Source organism: Maniola hyperantus, chromosome 7 (genome assembly GCF_902806685.2).
Source record: "Maniola hyperantus chromosome 7, iAphHyp1.2, whole genome shotgun sequence".
NCBI classification, from domain to species: Eukaryota; Metazoa; Arthropoda; class Insecta; order Lepidoptera; family Nymphalidae; genus Maniola; species Maniola hyperantus.
In genome coordinates this window covers 4,286,698-4,300,507 of record NC_048542.1, presented here as the reverse complement: position 1 = coordinate 4,300,507, position 13,810 = coordinate 4,286,698, and the positions used below count along the sequence as shown (strand labels likewise).

At 40.8% G+C, this 13,810-nt stretch overlaps 1 protein-coding gene across 4 annotated transcripts in view; it reads right to left on the bottom strand.

The window, feature by feature from the left end:
- Positions 1-13,810, bottom strand: part of Dek (protein) — a 22,939-nt gene extending 9,129 nt beyond the window's left edge. For 2 of the 4 annotated variants that reach the window (XR_011236961.1, XM_069499888.1), the window contains exons 1-12: positions 13,687-13,810; positions 10,983-11,118; positions 6,424-6,518; positions 5,329-5,430; positions 4,894-5,000; positions 4,016-4,157; positions 3,377-3,505; positions 2,575-2,737; positions 1,979-2,134; positions 1,304-1,389; positions 753-917; positions 103-219 (exon numbers count right to left, since the gene is read on the bottom strand). Coding sequence is in view for 3 of the 4 variants with exons in the window: in XM_069499888.1 (XP_069355989.1) it covers positions 103-219; positions 753-917; positions 1,304-1,389; positions 1,979-2,134; positions 2,575-2,737; positions 3,377-3,505; positions 4,016-4,157; positions 4,894-5,000; positions 5,329-5,430; positions 6,424-6,518; positions 10,983-11,118; positions 13,687-13,728 (1,440 nt within the window). In the remaining variant the exon portion in view is untranslated. The remainder of the gene's footprint in view (positions 1-102; positions 220-752; positions 918-1,303; positions 1,390-1,978; positions 2,135-2,574; positions 2,738-3,376; positions 3,506-4,015; positions 4,158-4,893; positions 5,001-5,328; positions 5,431-6,423; positions 6,519-10,982; positions 11,119-13,686) is intronic. The other 2 variants (XM_069499889.1, XM_069499890.1) reach the window with 2 other exon arrangements.

The following is a 13,810-nucleotide window of genomic DNA, read 5'->3' as shown; positions in this document are numbered from 1 at the left end:
TGTCGACAAAATACGACTTTAGTACGGAACCCTCGGTACGCGAGTCTGACTCGCACTTGGCCGGTTATTTACATTACAAAAATATATCATTCATATGCTTACATCGGATTCTTCTGCATCGCTGCCGGACTCTCCGGCCTCACTTTCACTCTCCGATTTGTCACTCTCCTCTTCACTTTCCGATTTTGCTTTTCGCCCGCGCCCTTTGGTAGGAAGCGGCTGAGGGATTAAAATGTTTATCAACAATTATGTACATGTCGCAGTTCTAGAATTGCTGGATTGACAGTGCAAGCTTTTATTCTAAAATATCTACTCTCAGGGCCGTACATTTACCCACATTGACGCTACTTTTCTTTGCGCAAAAATCAGTCTCAATTATTAAATACAATTATTATACAAATGACACCCTAAACCTAAGAATTGGGTTTAATATGGCAATATTTATTATGACATGACAATATTTATCACACCTATGGTTAAACCCTGCGCTTGCTGGCCGCGCCGCTCGTGCCCTCAGGGTCGAAGCCCGAATCCGCTTATGCCCCGCCACTCGCCAGGGTTGAGCGAGACCTGTACACATACCTTGCCTATTGCGGCCGCCGTGCTAGGTTGGCTTGACGCTGGAGCGGCGGCAGCTGGTGCTCTTGTACTCACAGGTCGCGCCGCTTGCACCCTTGCCGCTTTCGGGGTCGAAGTGCGAGTTCGCTTATGACCCGCTAGGGTTGAGCGAGCCCTGTGCAGTGTACACATACCTTGGACTTCTTCCCCTTGCTCTTGCGGCCGCCGCGCTTGGTGGGCTTGGCGCTGGAGCGGCGGCGGCTGGTGCTCTTGCGCTTGCGGGTCACGCCGCTTGCACCCTCGCCGCCCTCGGGGTCGAAGTCAGAGTCCGCTTCTGACCCGCTCGGGTTGAAGGAACCCTGTTCATAAATTAAAGATTAACTGGTCTGATTATTATCGGTATTTGGTACCCTAATACCAAACTGTGAGAGCAATTATAGTCCGCGTCAGGTTGAGATGGCAATCGGGGTATGAGGCGGTGGGACGCCACGTACCCGCACGTCACCCGCGCTCGCCGGCACCGGGTTAATGTAGGGGCTGTGCGGGTGTGCGGGATGTTCCCTCCCCGATTCCCAACCTGTCGCGTACTATACCTAAGGAGATCCTCTGGTACTGCAAATGTTCATGGGCGGCGGTAATCACTTAACATCAGGTGATCCGCCTGCTCGTTCGCTCACTATTTTTATTTAAAAAAAAAACTATGTGATATAAAGTTTGCGCTTGATATTGCAAAAGGGCAACTTACATCAGAGTCCTCAGATCCATCCTTTAGTGGTTTTGGTCCTTTGACTTTGGTTTCAGGATCAGTTTCATATTCCTCATCTGAATACCCTGTTGGACATAATCATATTGTTTAGTAACTATTGATAGATTCAATTTTTTTTTCTAATTTATATGAATTATGAATTTGAATTATATCAAAGGCAATATTCCTGTCCGAGTCGCAAGTATACCATACTACACAGCAGAAGTTCGCGCACCAGTGGCACAATATATGGAGCAGCTTGGCACCGTGATCGTGGCCTATACTCTATCCACAGAGGGAAGTTAGTGTAGCGCCCTCTCCTAATTCCATACAAAAGACAGCGCCAAAATTCTACTCAAAATGGTTAACGGTGACTTATGGTTAAAACCCACTGAAATTTTGGCTCTGTCATTTGTAAGAGATTAAGTAACAGAGAGAGAGAGAGAGAGAGAGAGAGAGAGAGAGAGAGAGGGAGGGGGAGAGAGAGAGAGAGAGAGGGAGGGAGAGAGAGAGAGAGAGTGGGAGAGAGAGAGAGAGAGAGAGAGATAGAGCGCTATACTAACTTCCCTCCGTGGATAGAGACGACGTGAGCACCTTCCTGACCGCGAAGGAAGCGGGATCTACGTTTTTCGGTACGTCTGCCCCAGAAAGGGGATGTGAGCACACGATGTATACCTCGATTGTGTATCTTGACGGCAGCGGATCTCCTCGGACGGCCTCCGGGCGTGGCGGCGGCGGGCGGCGGCCTCGCCACTCCGCGCGAATGCGGCGAGTTCGCCACCGGCTGCTGTAGGAACCCTACTATCCTAGTCGCCAAGTCGTTGGGACCACCTTAACAATAAATAAATACAATAAATAAATATGCCAATCACGCACAACAGACTGAAACGTTTAAGTGCAGAAACCAGCCCAGAGAGAAATATGCTAATCCTAATATCTGCTTTCCGAACCGGTGGTAGAGTCTCGACATATCATAAGTGGCACATGTTGTATCCTACATGAAATAAATAAAATCATTTCATTTCTTTCGATGGAGATGCGCTGATCATGATGATCATTGCTCTTGATTTAGCATGATTGTCGTCAAGCGCAAACCTATCTTACAAAGCGCAGATCCTCGCTCAGTAGTGGGCCGGAGATGCGCTGATCATGATTATCATTGCTCTTGATTAAGCATGATTGTCGTCAAGCGCAAACCTATCTTACAAAGCGCAAGCCTATCTTACAAAGCGCAAGCCTATCTCACAATTTAAAAAAAAATTAGAGGTTACCCTTCTTGTCCAAGTCGAGCATTTCGCACATGGTGCGCAGTTGTTTGAGCTCCATCTTGGAGGTCTCGTCGAGCTTGGCCTTGTACTCCGCCGAGCCGATGGCCCACTCGTAGCCTTTGAACTTCTTTATATTCCGTTTCACATTGCGATCCAGGCATAGTTGCTATGATAAAAAAACAACCTATTAAAAATACTATATTAAATAACTAACTAACTAAAACTAACTAACTGACTAATTTAAATAGTTATAGATATTTTACTAACAAATAGGTTTAAGTTTCGTGTAATTACTAACACCAATATGATCCTCGATGGTCGAATTAAAAACATTTTATTTTATTTATTTATTTACTTATATTGGTGTTTGTACATGGAAAGGACCGTGAGATAAGTGTATAGAATGGATGTAGTGGTACGAAGACTAAACCAAAATTAGAAATGCCAAAACCAAAAACGCTTGTCCTGAACATTTAACAAAACTAAGATAGGGCAGATAGTAGACGAAGTTTGACACTTAGGCAATAAATTTCATTAATATTTCGACTAATTTCATCCAAACTTCATACTTCATCAATCATTATTCTACCAGAGAGCAGCACACAACCGTGAACGTTAGCACCATGTGGTCGGCATCATATCCACTCGCACGAAACGTTTTGGCTCATAGTTTCTGATACGAACCGCTAAGGTGGAATGCCCTTCCAGCGTCCGTGTTTCCTGCCACGTATTTAACCTAAATACTTTCAAAGTAGGCATCTTGCCTATGGTGTATGGTTGAATGTTTTATCATGAATGAACTTACCCCATATAAATACTGATGCAATAACTTCTGGTCCTGCGTCTTGAACCGTGACAACGAGATCTCCACATTGTTGATGTGTCCCAGAGGCAGGCCCTTGCCCGCTGGCAGTGGCACCGGTGGTTCTGTTGGCTGAAAACAATATTTCGATTAGACCTTCACCGTCTAGAACCGTACTTGTGATTATCCAACAAGCTCTACAGTTACTCTTCTCTGGGGTTTTTTCTACATATATGTTGGAAGCTTATGGCTGTAAAATAGATTTAGAAAGAACGCATTTTAACTTTTTTTGTGAAGTAACCACAAATTCACGGGTTTTCGGATCTTTTCCTTTACTTGTGCTGTAAGACCTACATGGCAAATTTAATTATTGTAGGTCAACGGGAAGTACCCTATAGCTTTTCTTGACAGACACGACAGACGGACGGACCAACAGACAGAGAAAAAGATTTTCATTTAATTTCATTTCATTTCAGACAGAGACAGACAGACAGACGGACGGACGGACGGACGGACGGACGGACGGACGGACGGACGGACCGACGGAGCGACAGACAGACAACAATGTGATCCTATAAGGGTTCCTGTTTCTTTTGAGGTATGGAACCCTAAAAACAGATTGCACAAGACTTAACAAGTTACCTCTTTTTTGGGTTTAGGTTTGGGCGCCTCCTCCTCCTCTTCTTCCTCTTCCTCCTCCTCCTCCTCGCCCTCTTCATCACCCTCCTCCTCATCATCGCCCTCGTCTTCACCGGCTTTAGCTTTCTTCACTGGCTTCTTTACTCTGTACCAAGTAGCAAAAAATTAACGTCTAATGGCAAAGATCATAGATAATATCGACTGTGAACTGACCACCGGCACCGTTAATATCCCAATTTACATTATGAAGGAAACGCGTGTCTCCTTCAGCTAAATAGTGCTTGTGTACGTGTGCAAAGTAACGCCTTTTTACATACATGCTTTAAAATTTTAGTTCCAAACTAGACTAGTCTTGAATTGTGGCATTGCAGTACAGGAAATACCATAAAGTGAAATTATCAAAAATTTAAGATAAGTCATGTCAGTTTACTTTTTTATATATATATATATAACTAGCTTATACCCACGACTTCGTCTGCGTGGACTACACAAATTTCAAACACTTATTTTAGCCCCTCAGGGGTTTCCTTTCGTAGTTGATGTCTATGGCATAATAGCTATCTGCATGCCAAATTTCAACCCGATCCATCCATTAGTTTAAGCTGAGCGTTGATAGATCAGTTAGATAATCAGCTTTTCTTTTAAATAGGAAATAGCGCGCAAACGACCGGGCGGGTCACCTGATAATAAGTGATTACCGCTGCCCATGAATATTTGCAGCACCAGAGGATCAGCCAATGTGTTGCCAGCCTTTCAAGAAATTGTTGAGCTGCCCCTTGAATAACCCCATGTTGAAGTCTAGTGGGAACGTCGCCCAGAAGGGAATCATAGTCATTTAAACAAATACGGCCACATTTATGCATATAGCCCAAACAACTTACTTGTCCTTGGGTTTCTTCTCAACCTTCTCATCCTCCTCATCTCCCTCCTCCCCCTCTTCGTCCTCCTCCTCCTCCTCTTCTTCATCTTCATCCTCCTCCTCGGTGTCCTAAACAATAACAATTCATTTGTACCTACTTGTAGTTGTGTGTACATACAAACTGACATATCACAATGTTTACTACAGAATGGAACTGAATTCCTGTGTGGCAACTTCTGAAAGCGACTTTTCATCGATAGATAATATAATTATGGATAAAAGTTGTTATGAACATAATTCTCTATCTTACTTATTGAAGATTTTTAGACATCGAAAGATGACATTTATTAAAAACTACCTAAACTAAATCTCGGTCCTAGTTTTTGGAAATCCCCAAGTTTTTAGGCGATAGCTTAAAAAACATTTTTGCTAAAGGACGGCAGTGCAATCCACTTACCTCCTTTTTAGGTTTTTTCTTTTGTGCTGCTTTCTTGCCGCCCTTGTTGTTTTCCTTTATATCATCTTTTTCATTTTCATCGTGAGTTTCACCATTTTCTTCCTAAATTGAGAGAGAAACACAGATTTGTATCTGAGTAACAAAATAAAGTTCATACAAAACAAAAATAAAGAACGTTCACTCTAACAGTTTCGATCTCGATGTAATTTGAAATGTAGTGTAAATTCGACATTTCTTTATTGCTGCAATAGCATTATCCAAACCTGCGCGACCAAAGCGGACTACCAAGAAGGAACGTCAGCCGCGCGGCGATCGTCTCCGACGATTTTAATAGCGCCAAGTACACCTATGCGACTACCGCATCCCGCGTTCATGACGCGCAGGTGTGGCCGTAGCTTTAATTTAGTTGTAATAGAGTATTGGACTGTAATAATAAAATGTGGTAAAGAAATGAGGTAGTTTATGGGGCTAGAATTCATTATTAAAGAGAATAATTAAATTAAAAAATCATGGTTTTTCTTTATTTTTGACATAATTAATTATTAACGTCACGCTGTGCGGAAGGCGATCAATGACGTCACAAGGTAACAAACGACAAAGATATTTTATCCTTTTTTTAACATAAAAAGTGATTTTTGCGGGAAAACATTTTTAGTAGCATTTTAGTTATATGAACAAATAGGTTGAGATACTTTTTATAAAACAATCCAAGATCCTATTCATATGCTCGCTCTAAATGCACGCCGCGAAAACCGTGAAACTAAAATATTATGGATGGTTTCGCGGATTCGCGCTTCGCGGCATTTTCCGCTTGATGTGCTTACAGTTTTGTTATCCAGGACCAAGGTCCAAGGTACTGTGAAAAGTTTTACTTTGCGAGTGTGGAAGGACATTTTTCACGCAGAGATCCGATCGGAATGCAGAGCGGGCTTTATACATACGAGTATATTTTACTTACATTTACATTTTTTTAATTAAAAATGTTAACAAGTGTTTAACACTGTTCAAGGGATACCCACATAAAAGATCAACGTACCACGTGTTTACCGATTTTTGCTGGTTTTCTTTAAAAAAGAAATTGTTACTGTGACGTACCTTTTTGTCTACGTCAGCCTTTCCGTCTTTTTCATCTTTAGAGTCGCTAGCAGGTCCGTCTTCTTTTCCGTTTGCAGTTGTTGATTTCGCATCACCTATGTACAATGACATTACATTATGAATTACGTACCTAGGTTACGTGCGTACGTTACATAGGCATCCGCTAAGAATGGATTTTTGAAAATTCAACCCCTAAGAGTTCAAAACAGAGGTTTGAAATTTGTGTAGTCCACGCGGGTGAAGTCGCGGGAATAAGTTAGTAATTACTAAGAAATAATTTATTTTTGACATAGGCACCGTCCCAATTAGCAACATCGTGCCACCGCCACACGAGTAGATATTATAGACCAGCAGGGTGATTCGCTAACTCAGTTTCCAACACTGAATGATAGCCATCGAGCTCATTTTTTAATCCGTTGAAGGTTTTCTACGAAAAAATATTTTAACATCACCCAGTGAAGCAGCAATGTAGAACAAACCAACCTCGGTGGCTATCATTTATTGTTAGACACTGAGTTAGAGAATCACTTAGCAGAGGGGAAGCTTCACACTAGCTCACGCACACCACGACGTGCCACGGACGCTCCGTGCGCCCAGTTTGGCGGAAAACGGAGCGTCCGTGACACGTCGGTCGTGGTTAGCGTGAGCTGCGCTAGAGCGAATGAACCTACAGCCAGCCGCTAGTATGAAGCTTCCCCTCTGGTCTATATATCTACTCTTGTGCCACGGCCCACGAAGGAAAAGCGCCGGTAGTAAATAGCAGATAGCTCTTACCTAAAGCACTATAGTCGCTCACATTACGCAGATCAGCGATAACTGCACGACAACAACAGCTTGACTGATAACCGACAGAAAAAGGCGCACAACATTACGAATGTGATTTATCATATAATAATACGTTTATTATTACATGTATAAGTAGTTTGATTTGCATCTTTCTTTTATTTTAAGAGCCCACTTCATCGAAGCGACAACTTGTTGGGGGGTGGAGTATAAAATAGTGCTGTTGTTAATCTATCAAAATCCGGCGCGGAATTGATTCCGCAGTGCGCGCACTTCTATGTAGTTCTATAGTTCACAGATTTTGCAGGGGAAAAACGTTCGGTCCGTGGTGCGCGCTAGCTCTAATCAGGGTAATGTGCTTGCAACTTTAGGCTCTTTCCGACAGGGACGTGCGAGGCGGACGCAGTGAAGTTTGACCATTTTTTCGGACATGTGTTTTTATTGCAAACAAAAGTATACAGACTAGAAGATTTTAAATCACATAAAAAATGCGGCTTTAGACATTCTCATATAATACATCCATAAATCAAATTATTAATTAACTTTATAACAAATTTTCGGGCAAAAAAAATAATTGAGCGTCATGTGAGTAAAACGCACCATTTTCACGAAAGCATGGTTTTTCCAATAGATCTAAGGAGTTAAAAATGAAACGATATTAAAATGAAACTATTCTATTGAAGCATTCAAACATTGTGGCTAGTTCTGTTGTACACAATCTCACTAACAGGTCTAATTCTAGTTATATCTTTTTCCACAGGGCGCATTACCAAAGGGATAGCAATATATTTAGACCCATCATTTTAGTTTAGAGATTGTGTACAACAGAATTAGCCTTATTATCTCGCAACGCTTCCTCGCACACCCTCTTAAGAAAGGCATCGTATAGGCATTAATTTCACTTTATAATCTGTCAGGGGCTGTACTGGCCTGTCGACCAGGCGACTAGAAAATAGTAACATTGACTCAAGTCGGCAACTACTAAGGATCAAGGTTCACATAGTCCTTGGTTTGTAGAAAGGGTGAACATATTCGAAATCTAGCGAGTACGAGTCAGACTCGCGCACCGAGGGTTCCGTACTCGGATATTTTTTCCGACCCTTTGCACGATAAATCAAAAACTATTATGCATAAAAATAAATAAAACTCTGTTTTAGAATATACAAAGCCCTTTCATATGATACCCCACTTGGTATAGTTATCTTACTTCGAAAATTGAAAATACTAATTATTTGTTCATTAACACATTTTTTTGCGTGACGTAACCACAAATCCACGGTTTTCAGATTTATTCCTTTACTTGTGCTATAAGACCACTACCTGCTAAATTTCATGATTCTAGGTCAACGGGAAGTACCATAAAGGGTTTCTTGACAGACGGACAAACAGACAGACAGACAGGTTCCTTTTGTGGTACGGCACCCTAAAAATGGCTTATTCGCCCTTTCTACAAATCAGCGACAAAAGGCCCTCTACCATCATAACCCCATCATCCAGGTGGAGCTTCGATCGCAATCTTGAAGGAAAGTTTTTGGCTGATATCTCGAAAACTATCCACTTTAGGGCAAAAATTATGTAGACCATTATTGTAGAAAATAAAATTTCGCATCTTTTGTTTCCTGTAAGCTTTTTTGTAAAACTTACCGTTTACGATTTATGACCGATTTTATGAACCGGTTTTTCCAATATTTTAAAAGTTATCGGCCGAAATAGAATCCGGTGCGGGATAGCGCGGGTGTGCGGGGCGTTCCCGCGCCTCATACCCCGATTGCCATCTCGATTCTCGAACTGTCGTGTACTATACCTACTACTATAAATCCCGCAAATTGCTATTGCGCTGGAACCATGTCTCATTAACATCGAAATGACGTCATTTTGACGTAAGCCGAAATAAAAATATACCATCAGCTCGAAACTTCAGTCTAGTACTGACGTCACTAAAATGGCGGCCACGCGCATTAGCAATTTGCGATACGCATTGACGTTTATTTATTTTTATTGACATTTGTTTTCGACAAAACGGTCTAAATAAAATGGACTGACGGACAACGAGGTGATTCTACAAGTTATTCGTTCCAGAACAATAACTATAGTTAATTAGTTACTGGTATACTTATCTACTTAGCAATCTTAGCATCTTCATTGTTAAATTAACATCAAGTTGCAACAGACGTCCAACTTAGGTCGGCAGCCAACTTGTTTGGCACGTCTAGTAATTATTACTTCGACCGTGTAGATTTTTTTAATATTCTGATACAAGTTAGCCCATGACTGCAACTTCACCTGATGGTAAGCTAAGATGCAGTCTAAGATGGAAACGGGCTTGCTTGGAAGGGGTATGGCAGTTTCATTAAACCCATAACCCTCATCGGTTTCTACGCGGCATCGTAGCGGAACGATAAAACGCTTGGCGGTACGGCTTTGCCGGTAGTGCTACAGTCGTCCTACCAGATAAACAGTAGTATCAGATTGTAGACATTTGACTCATTCAAAATTTATTTCTGTAAATGACCTACCAAGTGGAATTACATACATATTTTGGATTTAATGAAACTCCTTCAATTTGTTCAGAATACGTACAACTTATTAAAATCGAAACTTTTGCTTTGTAACTTTTATAAGGTGTATGTTTATTATCTAATTAAAACTATAAGGTAGGTCCTATATTAAGGAACAAGCACACAAAATAAGCTCAGGAAATGAAGATGTACCGATATTATTCTATGCAAAATTTATCACATGGTGGGAGACAGAGCACACCTTTAAAATAAATAAGGAATATATTATGAACCTTTTGAAGTTAACGTTAAATTTTATTTAGTCACAGGACACAGACACACAAAATGATCCCATGAAATGAAGATGTTACATAGCACATTAAATTGGTTAGAGTTAATGTGGGTGACAAAACAAACACATCATCCTGAGTCGGCGTTTTAGAAGAAATTACGACGAACTCTGAGAATATGTGATAGAAGCATAAAATATTGATGAAGTTTTACTTCTAAAGGAGAACATAATGAATGTTTGTGCAAAATTCAAAGTTAATTAACAATACATATTATGCATTCATTACTGTTGTTTTTTTTATTTTAAATGGGTAACATTCTGCAAAAGAAATATAACTTCAACACAAGTAGGTATAACGCGTAAAATTTAACTCCTCACGCGCGGCATACATTCACGGCGTGAAATAACGGCGCGACTTCACGTGCGAGTATAGAGCCGGCTTTACGCTGCTGGCCATATCCGCGATCAAGTTAACTGTCGAGATCGTAAACTTGATCGTGTATGGCCAGCGTCAAGTATATTATGTTTAGCAAACACTTTGACTTGGCTCAGCCAAGCTCTCAGTGTAGAGCCCACTAAAAAACCAACACTGATCGGGGAAAGGCGCGAAGCGCGAACGCGTGAACAACATCTACACCCGTGATTCGCAGTTGTCGCGGGCTTTCGTGGCCGTTCGCGCCGCGAGTGTAGAGCCCACTAGCAGTTATAGTTTTGCATTTCACGAGTGCGCGTGGCTCATACTTGTGTTAGTCGTATCGCTATAAGTAAATGTGTGTGTTCGCGAGCCCTTTCTCGCGACTGATTGGTCCGACAAGCACGCACTCTTATGCAATGTGCTTGTAACTTGGACACGGCGCCACAAGTAAGGTTCACGCCCGCTCGTGAACTGCAAGTACAAAAATACCCAGTGACACAGACAAAATGATCTCATGAAGTGAAGCCCAGATTAGAAACAATATGGGTGACAGAACACAAGAACTTCTGACCTGGCGTATCCTTGGGTTCTACATCTGCGTTACCTTGGACTTCGGCTTCTTGAGATAGGGACTCACCCTTGGAATCCTGTGAAGATTCATCTTCCGTCGTGTGCCCGTCGCCCGCGCCGGATTTCTTGTCTTCATCCTGCACAATTTTATTCATTTGCAATGAAATGGGATGGGATGGGAAGGCTTTATTTACTAAGAGCCGAAATTAATAAGCATTCCTATCTGTGATCTGTCTATGGGGTTACAGTACGCGGTAGAAAATAATGTACATCAGCCTTTAGAATGACATTTCAGCTTTGCTGCTAAGCGATTACGGAAGAATGACAGCTACAATGTCACGATAACAATCACCTCTGATTGGTTGACTTGATTCTTGTTGCAACAATGCATTGTAGCCAATAGTCTACAATGCATTGTTGCAACAAGAATCGCACAAATTCAGCCAATCAGAACAATTGATTTTAATAATGATTGATGCAGGTTTTACGAAATCGACCTACCGAGCGTTGTCTCTGTCACTCATACCTACATGACATTTTGTCGGTCTCAACGACAGAGACAATGATCTACAAATCTGCTATTTCTTTCTAAAGGTCGATGTACATAATTTTCTGCCGCTGCTGTACTTACGGCCGAAATTAATCAATCAATGTTTTTGATCTGTAAATTATTATTTTTAATCGTCATCATCCTCGTCAACCGATAGACATCCACTGCTGGATATGTCTTTTGTAGCGACTTCCACACGCCCGTCTTGTGCCACCTGAATCCAACGGCTCCCTGTGACGTGTTTGATGTGTCCACCTAGTGGGAAGTCTTCCAGAGCTGTGCATTCTGGTGCAAGGTCGCCATTCTAGCACTTTAGCAACCCGACGACTGGCGGTTTTTCGAACTATGTGGCCGGCCCAATGCTACTTCAGCTTCACAACCCGTTGAGCTACTTTACTCTGGTTATTTTTTAATATTATGATGTATTATTTATATCATAATACTTAAACAGTTTTAGGGTTGTCACTTATACATGAAGTACATGCCTAACTGAATTGTTTGAATGAAATACTAATTTAATCACAAGTCTCCATAAGGTTCTCGTGATTAAATTAGTTTAATTAGTTTAATTTAAATTAGTCAACTCTGATCAATAGTTTGTATTTAGCTTGATTTAGTGTCAATTTAGTTAAGAGATTTATGTACATTATAACAAGTCACAATGTTGTCTAATTTGCTAAGTGAGTAATATTATTCCATGATTATTTCACTAGAACAGAAATTAAAGGCCTGCGCCATACCTGTTGGGCTGATGCACTTTTGTTGGCCAACATGTATAGGGTCACTAAGCCTGAGATCTATATAGACTTTACTCAGAATTAAAACAACAGACAGATTTATGTTAGGGACTTACTTACTGTCTTAAGTTTAAGCAAAGTTAAAGAGCAATCTATAGATATATCTTAGTGTAGCTATACAAAATGATATTATATTGGCTTAGTGCATTGAACCATCATGTACTAGGACCATAACATAGTTTTGATTTCTAGGGTTTTACTATACAAGTTAAGGTGAAGAGAATAGGTAACTATCACAAAAGTTGTATGTGCGCAAACCAGTACCTAGGTACTTTAGATAGTTTTGCTTTGTAAGTACCTAATAGTGTCATTTTCATGATGATAATTTAAATTTTTTGTATGAGCACATTGATTAATTTTGTATAATTTTGTGCAATGTCTTGATTGTGTGGTTAGATAATGTGCTGTGATAAATGGCAAGTTAATACATTTTACAAAACAAAATGATTCTTTAAAAAAAAAATAGACTAAATATAGAGTAATGAACAATTTTATCTGGTTAGCAATCAATTCAAAATGTACACCTTTGCTACCAGTGGCGTCAACTACTGTCGCCAATCGATTCTCAACCTTAAGGTTACATACATAAGAAACAAAGTTCAATACGCCAATACTACACTACCGTATTGTCTATGTCATATAGGTACATAGAAGTGTGTACATCACAACTGTACATAATATTACCAAAAATATGAATTTGAATGTTGAGATCGAATCGAAATCTACATTTTGAGTAAGTTGTATTTGTACAGAATTTCGATCATACAATACATTTGCATACAAGATAAATCGCTCGAGACGCGAAAAAAATCGAATAGCAAAACTAAGGAGGTCACCAATAAAGGCCCCCGAGACTGGGCTCTCCGGTTTTATTTACATCGCCCGTCGAGTTCGCCGCTTAAATAAGTGCGCGCCAAGCAATGGTTCAGTGGAATAACACCATTTTGCGATATGAACGAATAGAAATTTCGCAAGACACAAAATATCAAGGTCATGCGGATTTCCTATCAATGTCATACTATATCTTGCACATTTAACAAAGGCCCTGCAAGCAAATGCAAAGGGGCGGGGGTGCGAAATATCCGAAATAGTGAAAAATATCCCATTAAAATCAGTTTCGTTAACTGATCAAGACCGCATTCACAGTTTTTATTGCGATATATTGACTTGTATCACAACCCTTCGTGGCGTAGTTCCCGCGTTTAGCGGGAAGCAAACGTTCTGTCAGCCATGTTGAGACGCAGGCAAACATTAGTGATATAACACGAAAATAACACCACTTCACAGCTCAAATGGTCCTTATTAGATGCGCACCAATATATAGAAAATTAATACTAAAACATTTTTCACAACTATACCTGATTATCACTGATTTTTGCTTTATCGGTATCACCCGACATTTTTCCTATGAAGAAATTGAAAGCGAAATTCCAAGCGTCTTCAAACACCGGACAACACAAATGCACGCACCCACAACATAGA